Source organism: Pundamilia nyererei, unplaced genomic scaffold (assembly GCF_000239375.1).
Source record: "Pundamilia nyererei isolate P.nyererei 1_Seehausen unplaced genomic scaffold, PunNye1.0 scaffold00019, whole genome shotgun sequence".
NCBI lineage: Eukaryota > Metazoa > Chordata > Actinopteri > Cichliformes > Cichlidae > Pundamilia > Pundamilia nyererei.
The window spans coordinates 610,727-632,635 of NW_005187420.1; the positions used below are offsets into that span (position 1 = coordinate 610,727).

General features: G+C 39.4%; 1 protein-coding gene across 2 annotated transcripts in view; it reads right to left on the reverse strand.

Moving 5' to 3' along the window:
* Nucleotides 1-21,909, reverse strand: part of cdh8 (cadherin 8) — a 90,942-nt gene that overhangs the window by 50,216 nt on the left and 18,817 nt on the right. For both annotated transcript variants that reach the window (XM_005726313.1, XM_005726312.1), the window contains exon 3: nucleotides 3,646-3,937. In XM_005726313.1, coding sequence (XP_005726370.1) covers nucleotides 3,646-3,937 — 292 coding nt within the window. The remainder of the gene's footprint in view (nucleotides 1-3,645; nucleotides 3,938-21,909) is intronic.

Consider the following 21,909-nt stretch of genomic DNA (forward strand, 5'->3'; position numbering starts at 1 on the left):
CACCCTATTTGTCTGAGGATTAGAGGATATTATAAAAACATAAAAAACTGAATTATCCAGATTATATTTAGTATCCATTATTAAAACGGCAATTATTAACATTTTTTAAATCTATAAAATAATTTATTAGCATGAGTATTCTGGGTATGGTTTCTCATAGTGATGAACTGAGATTGCTCACAATGTTAAAGCAATAGTCCCTAAAGGAATTACAAGCAACAAGATACAATATCAAGAAATAAACAACAATTTTGTAACATATGGCACATATGTCGAAGTAAATAAAAATGCAAAAATATAGGAAGACTACAAGTCATGCGCAAGACAACTGAATTACAATAAAGTTTTCAGGGGACACCACATAAGACAATGTTCACAGTAGGTAGAGGTGAAATTTGAGGGAGGGGGGTTTTCAGGTGCAGTCGTTTTATTGTTGACAACCGATCCCATTCAAACCAGAACGCAGAGGAACGAACAAAACAAAAGAAAAGATGATACCGAAAGCAAATTGAGTTTTGAAAGTGGCCCATTTTTGTGATCTGCCAACTTTACCATGAGTTTAGGAAAAATCTAATTTTCAGAAAGCTGTACGTGATTTGCTCAGATATTCACTTTTTATTGTGCTTAATCATAAATCTATCAATTTTAGGTGGAGAGTTCATAGCTAGCATGAGCCACAGTAATGGGAAATGAAGTGGAATTATTCATAAAGGGTTTGAGCAGCCCAGAAAAATAAAAAATAAAAAATCAGTTAACACAGTTTTGAAGAAATTTTGTAGAAGCATTTTACCCCTAGAAAACAATTCAATGTAATGCACTCACAGAAGTTCTAGCAGCTTATGCTAATGGTTTCAAATGTGTTCTGACAGATTTGGCAGATTTAGTGAAGTTAAAACCTTTGCTTTCCCCTTCATCTTATTGTTCCACTGTACCTACAGAGACAATTCACTAAACAATTAAAATGTGAGTCACCTCCATTTTCAGCTATTCAGGAAAATGAAAGTCAGACAAAAGTCACAGAAAGCCACACGTCTTATCCGACTGGCCCTTTTTAAAGGAAGAACAAAAGGTATTTCTCCTTCATTTCCCATTAACCTCTATGCTCCTGCGCACACAGGATACATGGCGACCTCGGTGACCCGTGTCACATATCTCATGCGGCTGTGGGGACCGTTTCCTATGGGGGATGGTGACATTCAGTACGAGGATTCTCTATCTAGCCATAGTCCTTGACAGATAAAAGGTAGGTGTTGATATTTGTCCCTGGTCTCGCTGATACTGTGTGGATACACTCCCGATAAGCAAGGAGCTGCGAAGACATTGATGAAGTCTGAAGTGGAACTGACAAGCTCTGTAAGTGGATAACATCGTCAGGAGAAGCAGGCTGTTACGGTCTGGATTAGATTTTGATTATTTGACACAGGTGGGTTCACGCTAAGCAGAAATTCATCAGCACACTCAGCATTGTCTCAGCTTAGTACCAAATGTAATGCAACGTTTTTTAGCATGTGCAATATTGCATTTTAATGTTTCCCAGTTTCTTGTCACTGTGAAGATTTGCTCATACGACTTCACCATCTTCATCTCTGTTCTGCTCTCTTTCCTGTGGACTTTATTAGTTATGCGCCACTCAAAACGCAGGAATCCACCGAGTCCTGTGCAAATTCTAATTTACTGTAAAGAATCTGATGATTTATGAATATGAGGCGAGCGAGATGAACGACTTATTGTTTGTTTGTCCAGAGAGCTTAATTCTCCCCATAACACCACAGCACATGAAAACTTAACAAGAAGGAAACCAGTTGCTAAAAGAAAAAGCCTTTCAAACTAACAACTGAGCCTTCATGAATGTTTAATTAATCAGTAGTGACAAAAGGGAACAACAATCAACAAAGAGATGCCGATTTCCATTTCTTATGCATTATTCCCACTGGCAAATCACAGAGTGCTGTCAACTACCACTTTGCGCTCTACCCTATCACTATGGTTGTTACCGCACTCCACTGACAAAACCCTTGGAGAGCTACAGTACATTTCATTTGAGATCCAAAGCTGAGCAGCAGGGATCAAGTAACAGAGTTCAGACAAGAACAGTTCACTGTTACTTTGTGTTTACATGGATACTTTTGCATTGTGTTTTGTTCCTTTTTGCTTCCACAGCAGCAGCTAATAAGAGTCAGATACAGTTATCATGAGAAGCTGCACAGAAATATATATTTATATAGCTTTCCCCCTGAGAACCGATGCAAAGACTGCATCCTATGGGATGTACCAAATAGACTCCATTACACTCCTAACACCGTCTGTCCTGGCGAGTTATGTCAGCTTTGTGACAGGTAACAAGAGGAAGCTCACTGAGGAAACACAATAACAAGTGTATACCACCCAACAACGGACCCCAGCATCCTTGCTGAACTCCTGCAATGTCAACACAGCATAAAGACACACTCTGATCTCCTTCCTGCTACTGATGGAAGCATTTTTTTCTACAAGACTCAGCTGCGCCGGGGTTAGTAGTGAGGGTCTCAAAACAGTGTAACAATCCACTTACAGGCTTCTGTCTGTCCTAGATGAGCTGCATTATCATCATGCAGTGGTCATTTAAATGCATGGATGAAATAAGAAGGAGAATATATGAATATATTAGCATACAGTGCAAGGGCAAAAGTTTTGCGTACCAGTTTGAGGGGGCTTGAGGAATAGTAGCTTGCAATTGGCGTCCGTCAGTATTGTCGCGCTAACTGACAGTTTATGGGTGCACATGCAAACATATTTCTCAACCATGATATTATTATAATGCTTAAATCTTGAAGTAACAGCCGTCCATATCAAGCCTTTCCTACTTTGAGGACTGTTACGCTTTACTGTTGTGAAAGATGGGAAAAAAAGACTAATTGTAAATGCTTTTGACACAAAATAATGCAGTCCACAGAGGTTCACCCTCTTAATCTCCTTGCCATTGCTTTCAACATCAATCAGTATTATATTCTGCACTTTTAAATCCTTGGATAAACATCTATTATAGTGTGCTATAATAATTTTACAGTAACTGACAGAAAGTGCAATACCCCCGCCCCCCACAAAAAAAACGAACCCAAAAATGGCCCCTGACCTACACAAAGTGGAGAATAGCAGATTTATGCCCTAAGGCAATATCTACATATGCTGCTGTAGCCTGTCCGAAATGTACCACTGGTGCCTTTCAGCTTGTGCAGAATTTTGATTGTGTATGAAAATTTTAAGAACTCACCACATGCTTGCCACATGTGGTGAGTTATTTAATTTTACAATCTAATATCTGGCTCATGTTTCCATATTGTTAGTTCTTTGTAAGTGAGCTGTTTGTTGAGAGCCTTCCCTAAGTGTGTGTCGACATTGACGCTCGATGTTCAGTCACAGCACTGAGCTGTGGGTGAAGTCCTAGTGATTTGATTTGATTTATCATTCTTGTATTTTCATTTGTGGAAAAATACTCATAGCAGGCAAGCGTGTAAATAGGCATACTCATTTCCTCTTGTTCTTATTCACTCATTATTTTTATGCAATAGCCCATTAGAGATCAGCCGTCTCGGAAATCTCACAGACTGATTAGGCTGCTGTGTGAGGCAGGGAGCAGAAATGAGCTCTGTCTGTATTGTGACTTACCAACAGCAGACATTTCTTCAACAGCGGCATGATACGGGCCTTCGGTGAACTTTGGTGCATTGTCATTTATGTCCTGGACTTTGATGATGAACTCAGTCATGGGCTCCAGAAGCTGGCCTGTAATACCATTAGTGACTTTGGCGGTTAGTGTGTATTCAGCCTTCTCCTCGCGGTCCAACCTCTTCATCGCGTGGATGTCACCTGTCTTCTCATTGATGGCAAAGATGGTGCCTGCCCCCTCACCTGCAAGGCTGTATCTGGCTGTGTCATTGTCCACCTTGTCTGTGTGAAGCTGCAATTAAAAAGAGAAGAAAAATAAAGGATAAGTTCAATTTTGTTACAAAGTTCTCAGTTTTTTCCCCATAGTGTAAAGACAAACTTAGGGAGCCGGGTGTGAAGAGCTTTTAATGAATGCAAGCTGATATGCTCAGCAGATTCTACAAGTTCTCACCACATAAATGCAGTTAAGTATACAGTATGACCATAATGCGCTGTTTGCACTGCTGTACTCTGTGGAAACTAGATACTAAACGTGGCTCAGCATAGCCTACACTTTGCTAAATGAGGCCCGCTGGGGACAATAACTTTATAAGTTGCACAGGAAATGGACCTTAGTCTAGGTTGTTCCTCGTTATACATCACAAATACATCACACAAACATGTGTTATGGGGTATATTGCTCCCTACAGTATGAAATTTACCGGACAAAGACGTTAGATGTCCTTTCAATGTTCATCGTACTACACTGGAAAAATAAGAAATCCATTAAAAATTCAACAGGAAACTCTACACACAATGATGCATTCTCTCAAACTAGCCCCAAAGATACTGGACGATGGTTCATATTTCTCATTATTTTTGTAATTACCGTTTCATTAGTTCACTAGAACTGCATGCCCGGCTGAGTGGTTGGATCCCACTCATTGCACGGGCTGAGTATAACTAATGAATTTGACGATGCGGCATGAAGCTGTTCAAATATCTGCGCTGAGAAGAGCAGGCAAAATATTCTGCTGTTTCAAGTTAAAAGGGTCAACTGAAAGGGCACAGGATACAATGGTATGGACACAAAGAGGTCAGGGAAAAAGAGAAAGAGCCGCCTTTTGACTCAAAAGAAGCAAAGAATTTAATTTTTGCTCCTATAAAGAGACAGAGCATTTCCTGTACTTGAAAGTCACCTTTCATATAAGCCTCTTGAATCCTAAAGTGAGTGAGTGTCAGAAGGGAGGAGAAGCAACATTTACAAATCCAACAATATAGCTGGGACACGGCTGGCAGCACTCTTCTTTTCAGTTTGTATTTTTGTCAACTTATGCGTCTCTTAAAAACACACATGCGCACACACACACACACACACGTGACCAAGTACACAGTCATACATCAAAACATCTGTATTCAGCAGCTTTAATTTCATTCCCTGCCACGGCGTTTCAACAGAGGGTCCTGTGGGAGCACGCTTAGGGTATAGAATAGCAAGGTAGAAATGTGTTGGTGACTACAGACCCCTAAACCCCCTGCAATGTTTTCAGAACCTGGCTTTTATGCATATACTGTCTCCGAGGTGTTGTTTGCAGACACTGACAAAGCACATTCGCTTAAATTGTCACACCTTGCACTTTTGTTTTCCTAATTGTGCCATCATTTCACATGAATGATGTAGCTCATTAACACAAATGCCTCGCAACATCCTGCACACTGAGAAACTCTTTAAATGAGCTCAAATTAATGATGGTCTGTCATTGTTTTTTTTGTTTTTTTAAATCCCATGCATGACTACTTATGTGAAGTCTAAAGCCTGCAGCTCAGCATATATGACTGCATGTTGGTGCTTCCCCGCAACGGGAGGCAAACTGACTATTTTAGCAGCATATTGGTTTTGGTTTATTCATTAATCATAAATATTTTTAGGTAAGCATCCTGGATTTAATCCTGGTTTGTTTCAATGTGATGCGCCACTTCTTCACTCTGTACTTATGTAAAGAAAAAAAAGAGAAAAAGAAAACCTTTTTGATCAGCTGCAGAGCAATACTGCGATTTTATAGTACTGTGATTGTGTCTGTTTCCATATGTAATGCCCACAGAGAGCTTACAGAGAGACATTTTCAACCAACGCAAACGTGCTTCTGTGCTGTCATCCAACTGCACTTTGCTCTATATAAAAGTACAGGCAGGGGCTGCAGTGGACACTGTTTTATTGTTTTTAACACTCTGTTTCACTTCAGTACTGTGTCTGCTATAATCCCACTCTTCTCTGCGGCTGGCTGATGGACCAAAAACAGTTTAAAGAAGAGTAGCCCAAAGACTGGTTGTATATTTTTGACACTTCCCCCACATATTTTAATAATACCCCATTTGCCCCACTACCTGCTCTCTCCAGATAGAAAGCTGGCAATAGCTGCTCACACACTGCTTAGGGACTTCAAATGTGCTACCACCGCTGAACCATAATTTGGCCTTGAGGCAAGCTGAATCCTGCTTGTCTGCTAGTTTTGTCTTGAGGACTGGACCACTTTTCATGCCTGTCTTCCCCTGCCTCCATCTCAGTGTCTGAGAGTCTTAAAAATCAAGCCCACTGTTGCCTGCTTGCCCCAAATAAAATTCAAATAAAATTACGGCCCATGTTTATTCCAAGCTGGAGGTTGCTCCACTGAGTCACACTGCCATGTACATCTGTGCTGTGCCTGTTCTCCTATTAAACCCAGAGGACTTGCACAGGTGTAGATAATTTTGTGAAGTTGTATTTAAGAAATTTTAAACATTTTCAAAAACAAAAATGCAATAAAAAGTGTCTAAAAATCTACTCTAATAAACAACAACAAAACATGCAACTTATAAAGCAATCAAAATATTTTAATAAAAAAACCACACCATAAAAATCACACTGCGAAGTGCTATAATTACTACAACCTCATGACACTTAAATAGTTTGAATAAACAAGTGAATAGAACCTAAGTAAAAATAAATAAATATTTAAATAAATAAATCTTTATTTAAAAATAAACAAGTTTGTATTGTATTATGGTCCCAGTACTGGCTTAATATGTGAGGAGTGTGGAGATTAATTCTTGCTCTCTGAAATGCTTATCCATGGTTGTATGCTATAAACTCATCGCATGGAAACGACCTACAGTATTATCATGTGACAAAATAAGATGCTGTGGTTTTCTCACATACAGTTAAATCATAAAAGCTGATTTTAAATGTTATTTTATCATATGTATGGATATTGGTGCTTGTCTGCGTTTCTCACGTACTGGTCAGGATGCGCCACAACACCTTGTACATATGGATGCTTGAGACATGGCATGTCAGATTGTTTTTCCTCATTAATTAACCAAGAAACCAAACATAATGAAAAATATTAAAATTAAGTTGCTAAATTAAATAGACTGCGTCAAACACCTAACCCCTGTTTCCCACCCAGCAAACATAAGATAGCAAAGACAGCTTTGAAGCTGAATAATCTAAAAAAAAAAAAAAAACATTTAGAAAAAAATTAATGCCCACTAAAGATGAGTACCACTGATTAAAACACATTTTGAACTAGGATGGGGTTAAATCTTTTGTCTCTTAGCTTCTATAAGCATTTTTTTCTCTTCTTTTTTTAAAAAATGACATTAAACCATTGTATAGATTCAAGGTAGAGCAATGTTGCCTTGTCACAGAAACCTAACAAAAATTCAGAAGATGAATAAAAGCTTGATAGAAAGGCATGCTGTGTTTCATATGAAAAAGAAAAGTCACACATTCAGTCATTTTCCCAGAAGCTGCCACTTTTGACTTTAAATTCACGAAGGGTTGAGTTGAGCTAGCTATAACCAACAACAATCCTCAAAACTGTCTCCTCTAAATGCCCTGGGAACCCACTTCGTACACAGCCTTCACACTAGAGTGCACAAATTCTCATCAAAGAGTACAATTACGTGAAAAAAAAAAAAGTCTGTCACAGGTCCCTGTCATTAACTGAGTTGCCTGGGCAACTAAAACAGCACCAACAATCAGTGACATTGACTGTGGCATTCAGGAAACTAACAGATAATGGATAACAACACTGTAGTTGTGATGATTATGTGCTACACTGGTGTCAGAAAACAACAAGTATTCTGAGCACAGGGTGAGGAAAGCTTACACCACAATGTCTGTCGTGTCTGTGTTGATAATGTATTGGCTTAGTAAGAATGGCATTGACGATATTAGCATCTGTCTTGGCATCGAGTCAACGCATTGCTAAAACTCAAATAATACGCAAACATACTACTGCTCTCATGTGTATGTCCAGTCTTCTCATAACTAAAGTGAGCATCGACTGCATTATTCCATGAACGTCAACTAAATCTATCACAAAGAAGAAATAACGTTGTCTGTTTGTGCAGCAAGTGCATCCAGGCTCTGGAAGTTATTATATCTCTCGCTCTAGCCGCTGTAGGTCAGGTTGTTGAAAAGACAGACATCCATATGTTTTGAAGCTCCAGTTCAGAAAAAAAGACTTGGGTGACAGAAGATATTTTCCTGTGGCAATACGTGTGTGCTCTGATGTCTGCCAGTATACACACACACACACACACACACACACACACACACACACACACACACACACACACATAAACATAGAGTACTGCACACCTCCATTTGCCAACCGCAACTCCCAATCAGGGGCTGCATGGGACTGCTTATCCTGTCAGCGGAGGAGGAAACATGTCAGTCCCTGCTGAAGATGAGCTTTTATGGCAATCACTTGAACAATCACTGTGTCCTAATGAGGAAGATTCTACAGATTCTACTCCCACATATCCCCCACCCCCGCCATGGGCCTGGGCTCCTGATGCTTAAGTGTAGCCCTACAGAAGGAACTAATGATTTCCCTAGTTGTCAGGCCAAATGGTAGATAGGACATGTTCTCCTCCTATGTATGTACCAGTAGGACTGTAGAGGGAGAGAGGAAGACTGACGCAAAGAGGGAAAGGGAGGAGATACTGTCACTGTGATGCTTGTCAGCTACCGTCTGCAAGAACAGACTTCACACAGTACGTCGGATTGCTTTCTGCAAAGTCTACTTCAGTTGGAGTAAGGGTCAGAGGTTGATGAATTCGATCTGCAACTGTGTTGGTTTTTTATCAGTGGTGGAAGAAGTCAGATCCATTACTTTTGTTTACGGAAATGTACAAAAATGTAAAAATGTTCCAGGTCTGCAGTTAATATTATACATGGAATCACAGTGATCACAAAAGCAGGAAAAGTAAAATAATTTTTTCCGCCAAAAAAAGAATGAATGATATTTAACAAATTATCATATGATACCAAATACTAACTACATTCTGTTACTGACAAACACACAATTTTGTCTTATTATACTGGGTAGTTTAAAAAAAAATATTTATAAATATATAATTTTATTCCTTACAGCCATTAAACAGTTGCAAACAATCTGAACAGAAGATTCATGTTTTGCCGCTGCTGAAAAACAAATGTATGTAGCTACAGTTTGCTGAAAAGCTGAAAAGTAATCCATCTATAAGATATATAGCAACAGTTCAAATACTGTGCTATTTAAAACTACACATTCCTTTCTAAAATATCAAAGAGTGGAAACTCCAAGAATCAGAAAGAGGTACCAATACAGTACTACTACCCCAAATTGCCCACTAACTCAGGAAAAGCACTTAGATTCTTTCCACTGTTATTACATAATACAAGCATTCTGAACACATTTAATGTAGCACACTGCCAAAAGTGCAGGACAGCAAGAAGAAGTGCTGTATAATGCATCACTGTGTTGACTCTAAATGTCATGTTTAGCACAATCCCGATGTGGGTTTGTTTAGCTGAGGATGCGAGGTCTGACCGGCCGATAATGTGGAGTAGAAATGCCATGTTAACCATTAAATATGGAGACGACGGCATGTTGTTATGTAAAATGTATACGAACCCCTCAAGGCCGTGCACTGCATGAACTAGTTCGCATAGCACCTTTTGTAAGAGCCAGATGTTGACCTTTTTCTATTCAGCTCAGTCAGTTAATATGGCCCAGTTCTCCTCATCTGTTCAGTGTAATGCCATCTCACAGAAGAAATCCAAAGAATTAATTTGAGAGGGCCCCATACTGCAATGAGGGATCAATAGAGGGTAATTCATTGCCACTGATAAAATTAGAGCTTTTTTGTTCCATCTGTACACCCTCAGGCAACTGTAGCCTAAATAGTTACTCCAGATAGATTCTACTCAAACATGTCGGGAATTAATTGTAGCTTCCTCCCATTTGTTGGATTTTGACTCTGTTAATTACACCTACATGAATAATCTGTAATTCTAAATATTGCAATAACATTTTGAATGTACGGAACAGATGGTGCGATGCATGATATATGATACACTTAGCTATTCTTGGAAACATTTTCCCTCCAGTCTGTCTCATGGCACGTAGCGGTTTATCAAATTGGACAGAAAAGTTCCCTTCTGGTGTGAACCACAAAAGACTTTATTGGAGGAAATCATATAGTGAAGCTCTGTGATGCTGGGGCATTGGAAATAGAAAGTTTAATTCAGAAATATCATAACGTGAAATGCTGTCAGCTCTTCAATTCTTTACACCACAAATGAGGCCAAATTTAAAGGCGTTAAGTAAATGCGTTCAGATGCTATGTGACTCAGTCATTTTTACTTCTGTGGTGAGCAAATATAGATTTTTTTACATACCCCCAATCAAGATAAACTGTTTTAAAGGATCCGTTATCTACTGCTGCTCCCTTGCACATCACACAAAGGAACTGATTCCTTTGGGATTTGTAGCCATTGGTTGCCATATAACAATAATCAATATTGCTTTTTTTCAGAGGTCAATCACAGTATTCACGGAGGCCAAAAAGAGAGAAGAGAGCCTCACATATTTTCCTCTTCATTTATTATTACTGCTGACACTCTTGCTTTATTGAGACAATGAGAGAGAGATGGTGTCATGACCCATATACAGGGAAAGGTGATGGTCTGTAATTGAAGCCAACTCCACACAGAAAAGGTAGAGTAATTACAATCAGTAAAGAGTCTCCCAGTGTTATACCCCCTTCACACACATGCACAGAACTGAATTGTCAGCAAGCTATCACCTTTTGCTTTCGTTCTGCTTTCGTTTTTTTTCCCAGACAACAATGAATTAATGAGACAAACAAAAAAGGCAACAATTTGTACTGCATTTGTGAGCAGTCTGTACCAAGGTCAATCAGGGCTAATGTGTTTCATGTCTATCCATGCACTTTGAGCAATGGCACATGTGTTCCATTCACTGCCACTGGCACTTTATTGCTTCTGGAGAATAAGTCAAAGTCAAAGCAGCTACCTTTAGTAAAAGAGGGCAACACAATTAGATTAAGCCACCCATGAAAAGCCTTTTGTTTGTGAATGTTGATACATTGGAGGATGCATTTTAATCATAGCGGGGTACAGTGTCACCGCAATGAGAATGGGAAACAGGAAAATAAAAACAATGGCGCATTATGCATTCAGGCTGTCGGCAATATTGGCTCTCAGTTCAAGAAAGACCTGTTGTATGCAAGTAATCTTCAGTATAGATTTTTACCGCCTGTTCATTATATCCTGGTGTTAGAACAAGAGAGAACTGGACAATCACTTTGTTGGTTGGTGTGTGCTTGATATAACCAGAAAACAAAGGTAAATTAAAGCAACACGACTGCTGATATAACACATTTGTCCAATTCATGGCTGCTCCACATGTGGCCCCTGAAGAGCTCAGCAGTCAGATTTAAGCCTTTGTGAGAAAAACCTGTGATTTGCAAAAAAGCAAACAAACAAAAAACGAGGAAGAAATATTGTGAACAATAAAGAGACAGTGTGTGAAAAAGTGTAAATGAGCTCAGCTACAGGGCTACGGCACACATGCCGAGTGTTAAATAGAGGGAGATTTTTTAACATTAACCTCAACTGCTGCCATTACCCTACCTGTGGGCCACAAACTTATCGGTATACACAGCATGCCGAAAATGGGTGGGTGTGGAGAGGTGCTAAACGAAACAAGCTTAATCAAGGACCACAACAGTTTTCTCTTTCTTCTGTGTGGCCGACCTAATCAAATCAAGGAATGAGATTGATTTCACGAGGTGCAGATGGATCCCGTAGCAAGTCTAATTCAATGTGCCGGCTCTCCACTATGATGTGTGTTTTCTCGGTCCAGATGGTGCTGCTCGGGTTTGTAATTCATATTTTAACATTTTACTCCCCCTTCCTCCCTCTCTCTTTCTTCCTTCCACCCTCTCTCTTTCACTCTCTTTTTTTCTGATTTTTGCTCGTCGTTTAACAACCAAATAAATGTGTACTGATGTGGATAAGTATCATAAACTCATCTGTCAAGCTTGCGATCCTCTGATCTTGTTAAATGTCACAAACAACACATGCCGGCTGGTGAGTTTTATGGAAGAGATCTTGGAGCTCAATTGTTGGAAAGCAAAGCAGGAAAAAGCGATCTGTATAAACTGAAAATATAGCCTTCGTATAGAATTATGTTATGTGGTAAACTATTCAAAAAGATTTCTATAGAATTGTTTCTAACCCTGTAGAAACAGTTCAAATGTAACAGTAAAAAAGAAAAACCTCAACATTTTCGTACAATCCTTTAACCAAAAACACTAAAACAAACTTACCTCTCCTAACGGTGGCAAGTCATATTCAGATTAAGGATTGTATGAGCGTGATTATGAATATTTGATAAATAAAGAAATAAATAAAGCCACAAATTGCTAGATAAATTAGTGGACAAACCTGCAATGTGCAATTATCAAAGTTTTAATTTTGAAAACATAGTTTCAAATGTGTTTCATGTATAGCATATGTAGATATGCTCAGATTTCCATAATTGGAAGGCACGCAGAGTCGGAGCCATTCTTTTGGGCTTATTCCTGTGGAAAAATGCAGATGTGCTCCACAGTGCCTGTTCGAGCTGTCAAAGTCATTGTTCTCAACCTGAGAAGTCTTGCAAATTAGCCAGTTTCAATGCCAGCTGCCACTGCTGGAAAGGCATGCATTGCTGGTGTTGAATATTCCTGCAGGTATCGTATACAATACATTTTCTTTATGTAACTTTGAATAATGGGTTCTGACAGCCTTGGCTAACCACCTTTTTGACTTGGAGCAAAATTCTGCTATATTTCATTTCATCTTTATTCTTTCTTAAAACAGACACAGACTATGGATTTAATATTTGTTAATGATGATAAATGCAAGAAATTACTCGAATCTTCTTTGAATGCCAAAAATCTTCCCATAAAGTCAGAATAGCTTTTACAAGTAACTGTTGCCAAAAAAGAAAAACTATATCATGCATGTGTAAAAAACATCTAAGGATAGGAACATCGATCTCATGTCCAGCAGGATCAATATCGCAGCTGCAACTTTTTTTTTCATATCAGTAATCTATGCCAGATTTACCAAGAGATCCACAAAGTCCAAACTCATAGAGTCACAAAAAGGCTTTGCACTTATCAGCTGTAGTTTTACCGTATTCAAAGCTAGCGTATCTCTCTATGGGATACGGCTTTAAAATTGCAGGTACTGGAAAGCAGTATTTGCACAGACCTAAGAACAAAAGGCAGTATAAATGAGGGCTTCGTTGGCTATATTAATAATCATCTGTGCCTTCTCCTTTGAGAGGCCTGTGATATCGAGTATCATTAGACATGCAAATAACAGCTCCATTTTCCCGTCCATGGGATTAGGAAGGAAAGAGAGAAAAATGAAGAAGAGGCATGGCTGTGGCAGAAACAATTAAGCCATCCTCTTCGCGGAAGCACTTGGCAGCCAGCTTCAGATTGGTAAGGGAGGACAGGAGGGGTCTTTTGGCTAGGCAGCAATGTCAACACGCTTGTCTGAGTGAATGTGCAATTGCACAGAGCATTGCTTTAAGATGTCAGATCACCTTGGAGTGGACGGCTGCTACAAGAACAAGCACTCCTTCTGTGTGTCATGATGCCACTATACGTGTTTCACACTCTGTCTGGAACACAGACCCAAAGACATAGAGTGGGGAGGGAGGGAGAGAAAGAAGAACAAAGGCACAAGGAACAGAGAAAAAGTAGACAAGAGAAAGGAGACAGAGTCATTTCTGTTGTCTTACAGGGCTGATTGCAATGACATTCTTTTTATGCCTTAACTCACCTAACACGAACAACCATCGAGTGCATTGCCACATCGCTCAGGGACAAAATCCCCGAACTTAATCTGCCACAACAAACACCTAAGGACTTTCACTTACATAATAAAATCTTTTGGCTAAAAAGGGGGCAACTTTTGCTTCTAGTTGCAACATGCCAAAAACACAAACTAGAAAGAAAAATTATATCAAAGGTTCTCCTAGAATGCTGCACTTGCATTGAAGTACAACTAAATATTTTTATACAGTAAAGTAAAAGTCAATTACTCTTCCCTTCGCTGCACACAGGATGGGAGTGGGCATGAAAATTGCCTCTCATAACCCATTTCCCTGATTCCCTTGTTGCCTTCACTTCATTTCCAAGTTATCCTCATCTTTCTACTACTTGCTATCATATAACAAAGATACCATCTCTGGAAAAAAAAAAGAATCAATCTTTGTCTGTTAAAAGGTTGCCTAGCAAAAAGTAAGAAAGCAGGTTAGGCCTTAAGGGTATTATAACAGTAAGATGCAGTTGAATTAAAGAAGCTTTTTTAAGAGCCAAAAAAATGGCAGTTTCTCTCTGTCAGCTTATAAAGAGTAAGGTAAAAATCATTAAAGATGCCAAATCACAATGCAAGATTGGGGTTGACAGCACGCAGCCTACTGAGTTCAGTCCATCATCTTGGAGACGTGGGCAAGACAGTGAGTCAAAAAGTAAGAAAGTCAAAAGTGACTCTCTGAAATGCTCACGTCTCCTCACATCTCTCTCTCCTTCGCTCCTTCCCCGTCTTTATCACTCTCTTCCTCCTCTCCTGCTCTCGCACTGTGTCTTTTTCTGGAATCGCCCGTCGGTAATGTCAACAGAGATTTCACGGCACAGTGCCGGTGCATCAGCCAGGCTCACATTTCCCCTACCTGTGATTTACATCAGAGAAGAGGCTCATGGGGGATTTTCCATGCCAGCAGAGAGATGGGAGCTGTGACGGTGATGGTGGTGGAGGGTAAGTAGGAGGTGGGGGTGAATGGAGCCAGTACCCTGGGGCTTGACGCAGTAAGGCACTCTAACAATAGTGGCGTCGACCACCCGGCTGAGAGATGCTTTTACTGCAAAGGGAACCAGCATGACTGCATTCAGGCCTTCCTCCTTAAATGTCACCATTCTCCCTATACAGCACACAGGGCTGACTGAGTTATTTCCAGCATATAATCAGTATATACTGTGTTTCCGATGGCTTAAATTTATGTTTTTACCTCATATGTAGACCATTTTTTTAGATATATTCAAAAGACAAAACAAAAAAATCTGCACAGCAATTTTTTTAATGGTTTTAGCCATATGGTGGCATGGTAAACACTCCACCAAACCAATAATACTGCGATTATTTAGCAATTAATATGTAAATTAAAAACTGAGGTAGACAGTAGTGATTATATACTGAGCACAGTTTTGGATTTCCAAACATGCCCCTTCAGTGAAAGACTTGGTATAAGGTGAGCAGAATACTAACTCACACCAGCCAGTCACAGACACTGTGGATCCTCTGGGATGAAATTAACTGTGTGTTGTGGTTTCATGCCTGCTGCGTTTTTGTGTCTGTTAAATTGGGTAAGATGAGGAACTGGATTATAGTTTGATTGTTACGTCTCAGAACTTCAATAAAAAGATGGAAAAAACATTTTGTAGAACACCTGTAATCATATCTATCAACGAAGTGGCGCCGCACTAAATCAGGGCCCCATGCTAGACGAGTCTCGATACTCCATTTACTGCACCCACTGTCATGCCTGTAAGAGTGACTGCATCATGTGCAAACCGATGCATCCAAGGTGGTTGTTAGGGGTTTCACTAACTAAGTGTAGCACTGTCTCACATAGTTCTGCCTATTTTCTCATTGTATTCTATTTACACTTTCTTGCGTTTGCCATAAGGCTTTACAAAATTGTTTATGTCAGTTTTTTCCAGGTCTTAATTGAATCATGAAAATATAACAAAATTGGAAAGTCATATTACTTTGATTCCAATATTAAGAAAAGCTTACATAATGTTGTGTTTTATGAGCAAAATTAAAGTAACCTCTTTACACAGATGCCTAGTTTTACTGCTAGTGCTGGTGGGGAGCTGATTCTGCTTTTGTGTGCTAAGACAGCTAGCCTGAAACTGAATGTTACATTCTATTGCATGGAGTAAGCTCTGTAAAAAGAAAATCATAATGGACCTTATCTGTGGACTGCATCTGTAAGTCATTTCTGAATTTATTTCTGTTGGCTCACCAGAACCACTGGCAGGAATTTTAATTTTACTATACCGCTATACTCTTTTTTTTTCTAGCATTTTTTGAGGGAAATCATGACATGTATAATAGACTAGGATCCATAAGTGAGTGCTACCCCAAACTCTTGCAGTGGCATAATATGACTTTAGGCAAAGGATTAGAGAATGTTTGTGTACATTTCAAAATGATTTCCTACTCTTAATGAGCTACTTTCAGCTGCTCCCTTGTTCACGAGGGGTTGTCACAGCAGGTAGCGCCACATATGTGATTTGGCAGATTTTTACGCTAGATGCCCTTCCTGACACAACACTCACGGGATTTGTGTCTCCTCCCAGGATCAAACTGGGGCTCTTTTCCTTATTAGGAAAATGTGTAGAATACAGCAGTGTGGAGCCACATTTCCTAATTTTAATACAGCTAAATAATAGTGCCATTTAAGCTGTAAGGGACTTATATTTCAGTTGCTATCACTAGGATAACCTTTTGAACCTATCATTCTAATAATTACAAAAATGTATATATTAAAAGAATGTGTACATTGTACTAAAAAAATATCAGAATTGATGACTGTTATGTGAACTTCAGAATAAATATGATCTATTCCTCCTTATTTCCAGGAAAAAAAAAAATATAACTGAATGGTGTACATTTCAGTCACATTTTATGTAATGCAACTTGGGTTCAAGACCTCTGCAATACTATCCTACATGCTATTGTCTATTAATTAACTGAAACCGCAAATAAGCTGCATATATTTCAGTGATTACATGTCGAATCCCAACATGTGTTCTGTCTGACTGCTTCAGATGTTTAACCAACAGAAGAGCGCACACAGTGATGTGAAATGTGTTGCGATGGTTGTCATGTCCGGAGCTAACCAGTTGGGATGCGCTGTTGGTACGACATGCCATTTGTCTCCCGTAATAAGACATGAGAGCTCGCAGACATTTGAAGAAACTCAGCACTGCAAAACGACTCCTTCCTGGAAAGACACACAGTGAAGCTTGCCAGGAAGGCTTTTTTTCCCTCAGTGAGTCACTCTGAGTGTGCATGTGTGCTTAAATAAATGTGTGCACAATTTACCGTTCTTTCTTTTTGTTTGTTTTCTGTTTTTTTATGCGTGTGTGCGTGCGTGAGTGAGAGAGACAGAGACATAAGTGTGTGCATCCTTGCTTGCTAAACTGTGTGGAAAACACAGCCTGTAGTGTGCATATTAGTTTGTGTGTATTTGTATGTGTGTGTCCCTGTACAAATGCCCCCTCCCTATTACAGCTGACTAGTAGATGGATGCTGGCTGTCACACCTGCCTGACTTTGTTCCTGCCAGATGCGGTGGGGTCACAGGGAAAGCGCCCAAACACTCATCAATCTCAACCATTGTCCAACATTCTTTCGGCTCCGGCAACAGCTTCCAATATCCATTTAGTCGCTCCAGATGCTGGCAAAAATGCTTACATACACAGAAACCGGGTGGCCAAACCTATTGACCTGCACTCTCAGTACGGGTGGATGAAAAAACAAAGGATGTCACAGCATCAGGGATAATCTCTAAGAGTCTGTAATAAATAAAAGTTTAACTTTGCATTTACTCTGTGAGGTCGTCATTGTCATTAGGCTGGCAGTAAAAGAAATTGAATTTGGTGTGTTCCCAAAGGCTGCTGTCAAGTGTGATGCTGTGAGCAAGTGCCAGCATAACCACTGCTACCTGAGGTCTTTTCATGTAATGACATCAAAGCCAACCGGAAGAGCTTTAGAGTCACTTTGGAAGAAGAGATTAGGGTGGACTGAAAGGTCTAAAGGACACAGGTATGAAACAAAACCAGCCACATGACAGTGTCAACGAGTCCCAGGTGGATTTTGGAAGGAGGCAAATATACTTGGGTAAAAAGTTTGGCAGCATATCCAAAAGTGAAATAATGTGCAGATTTTCACTAGCACACTATTACGCCTTTGTGAACGAACCAAACTCAATTACATTTGAAATACACTCCAGGCATGTTACGGTTGCCATAGAGAAAAATAGAAGCCAGGAAAGTCATTTTCATCATTCTAGTTTGTGCGGTTTTGTTGTTCCCTTGATAGGAAGCAGCACTTAAGTAGCCAATCCACTAATGGGAGGTTGGGAAATAGAGATAGAAACTATAAACCTGACAACTAAATTTTATCCTGTTGAAGTTTTTGCTTCCTACCACTCAAAGAAATGTTTTAGATGAACTTGTATTGCCTGAAATATTTATGGAAAACTGTGCAATAGCAGAGGAAAATTTGAACACGACTGAACAAAGACAAGCTACTGTGTCGTGTCTTTGAGATGGGAAATTATTCAAGTTCTGTTTATAGTTTGTTGGTCAACTGTTGTTGCTGTGGTCACACTGTTGTCTTCCAGAAAGATGTTTTTATGCAGTAGCACATCTTTTTTTGGGAGGTAGCGTAGTTTCTCAGGGTGCTAAAATGTTCTTCAAACAGTAATAGTGTGAAAATACAGCCCTCTCACATTCTCTTAGCTTTGACTGCCTCTCTTCGTCTTCCTCTCCTTTCTCTGCGTGTCTTTGCTGCATTTTCACCCCTCAGCTCTTCCTCTCCCTTTTTAATTCTCCATCTCCTCCCCTGGGCCTCCTGAGGGTTGGGAAATAATGTACACAAACATAGCAGGCAAACGGGAGAAGCGCTTGAGTTGTTTACGATGCGATAGAGGAAATAGAAAGAGAGGGTTGAAAAAAATAAGGCGGAGGAAATCATCACAGCGTGCATTTCCATTCGTGTATACACTTTAATTGTGAAGAAATCAGAAAGTTGGGAGAATTCACTTCAGTGTGCAGATGCACTTTGATGCTGTCACTCACACGGTATGAGACTTTTGATTAGGACTTGTCTGTGCACTGGAGGCTCATGACCACACTTGGCAGACAGGAGCCATTAAAATCCCAGCAACCTTGGCCCCCCTCTCAATCCCACCGTCTCTCTTTGTCTCCCTCGCTCTCCCAACTGGGTCAGCCCTGCGAGAAACGTGATACTGAAGGTAATAGGTTGTTCTTCTAAAAACATTAAATGAGTTAAAATTATTCATAGAAGAAGAATTATTTATCTTGAACCAAGCAGATCATTACTGAAAGAACAAGTGCAACTTGTATCTCTTCTGATAGATTGTAGTGTATTCAGTATTACTATTTAAATATTTGTGTATATATAATATGTGTGTGTATATGCATATACCAGATATATTTAAATTTAAATATTTTAATTCCTCAACTGCATTTTTCCACCAGTACTGGTGTATTTTTTAAAGGCAGGACTTCTATTTTTAAGATTTTGTTTTGTACCTGACACTGGTCTCTCATGGTTTTTAAAGACTTTTGTCTCAGCAAAAAAATACTATATCCATGACTGCAATGGTAAAGTGCATAAATAAACACGTATTGATTTCCAAATATATACAATGAAGGTAAGAAGAAAGCACACATAAAGTATAAAAAGAGAAACTAAAAGTAAATAAATAAAGTAAATGTAAATAATCTTGTCGTTAGCAGTTAGTGGTGTTAAAAGTACACTTCGTGATTTAGTAGCCTGTAGAAGCACCTTTAAAAGTAGTAACGTCAAGTAATGATTTTCTGTATGACTTTATCGGCCTCTCACATTTTAAAGAACTTTGACCCACTCTTCTTTACATTACTTCAGTTCATTGGAGTTTATGTGCATTAATCTATGCACGGCTCTCTCTCCTGGCACAGCATTTCAATCAGTTCGAGGTCTGGACTTTGACGGGGTCATTGCAAAACCACGATTCTTTTCTTTTTTCATCCAGTCATTCTGTTGTTGATTTGGTTTCACATCTGACTCTAGAATACTTTGATACACAGAGCAGTTCATGGTCAACTCAATGACTGCAAGATGCAAAGGTCCCGTGGCTACAAAACAAGCCCAAATCATCATCCCCCACCACTGTGCTTACAGCTGCAATGAGGTGTTTGTGTTTGTGCTGATATGTCATGACACTGTGCATTACAGCCAAACATCACCACTCTGCTCTGATCTGTCCAAAGAACATCACAAGTCTTTGTTTGTTTAGATGAAATTTTGCAAAGCTAACCTGTGCTGCCATGTTCTTTTCAGAGAAAAGAGAATTTATCCTGGCAACTTTTCCAAATAAGCTATTATTCTTCATTTAATTTCGATTTTTACTATCATGGACATTAATATTTAACATGCTAATTGAGGCCTGTAGACCCTGAGATTTAGCTCTTGTGGTTTTTTGGAGGTTGCATGCTCAGACCATGGGGTCAATTTGCAGCGTTATCCACTCCTGGGAAGATTGATAGCTGTCCTAAACATTTTCCACTTGTGAATAATCTCTCTGTAGAATGAAGGACTTGGAAATGGTGTTTTAACCCTTCCCAGATTGATGAGAAGCAACAGTTGCTTTTTTGAAATCATTGCCGACATCATCTTTCCAAACTACTACTGCTTTTCTAGAGGCGGTCAATCTGATAATTGGTTAATGAAGTGCATGTGATTATCAGCACCTGGCTGCCACTTCCCTTCTATGGAAGTGAAAGTCATTTTTGTTAAGTAAATAATGGCACAGTGTAACATGTTGTGCTTATAAGGTAAAAAATAGGTTGTACTTAATTTTAAGACCTATTACGGACCATGTGAGTTACTCTGTGTACTAAAGCCTAAGACTATTTTCTTCTAATCTTTTGTTGTCTTATTTGTTCTGTTAGTGATACATATATAGTGTGTTTTGGAAGCCCACGGACATATGAAAGAACAAAAACCAAATACAAATGCCCCCCCTTATAAAAAGCACATTCAATTAGTGTAAAACCTTTATTTCTATGAGCAGTGTCCTCAGATACACAGGGCAACATCCTCAATGCTTTTCCAGCATGGACCTTCATCCTTCTGTTCCTTTCCTATGTTTCTCATCTGAAAAACTAATCTATACAAGTGTTCTCAATGTGAGCTATCCTTCACTCTTCAATAGTTAGAATGATCATGTTTGTGTAGTGTTTACTGCCTCACAAGGATTCACAAGCAATTGAATACTCCCTTCAAAATGCTGCCATCATTAAAAATAAAAGTCCATTAAAAGTTCTATTTACTGAAAATGTGAATTGAGATATAATAAACTTTGTATGTCATGAAGAGCTAATTTGTTGTGGAATATATTTTCCTTAATCCAATGAAATAGAACACTTAAAAGAATTGGTTGGGTCCTCGGGAGACAGGAATCAGAATTATGGACATATAATAAGCAAAAATATGTATATTTCCCCACAGCAAGAAAAACTGGTGTGGCAAAAGTGGTGATAGTTCCTAACATCTAAGAATAAGCAGCAAACTGGACCCTTCAGTCCTTTCATTCATAAGACTTAGTGTCACGGCTGACGACATATTTCATGGATATGTATTTCATAGGCCTGGGGAGTAGTCCAGGGTGCAGCAGGTTATAAATGTTTGTACAATAAAGTGGCTGGACATTTAGAATGTGACAGAAAATCTTAATCAGGAATATGGTGGCCATGTGTAACAGAAAGACAACCAACCAGAGACATTGACACTTACAGAGAGAATGACACTTCCTACTCTTCTGTAAGACCACACTTCCTCTGCCTTTGCCGAGTCCTGGGGACATCTCCCATGCATGCTGGGTGTCACAGCAGACGGATGACTAGCTTCACTAGCACCATGCCATTTCCCCTTCTCACACAAAACTGTCACACCCCCCTTCTCCACTCATTCCCAGCCTGCCGGGCCTTACTGTTTCTTGGCCCGGACTGAGATCGGCACACACACACACACACACACACAAACAAATGCACACACAGGAAAAAAAAAACCTGTAAACTACTATTA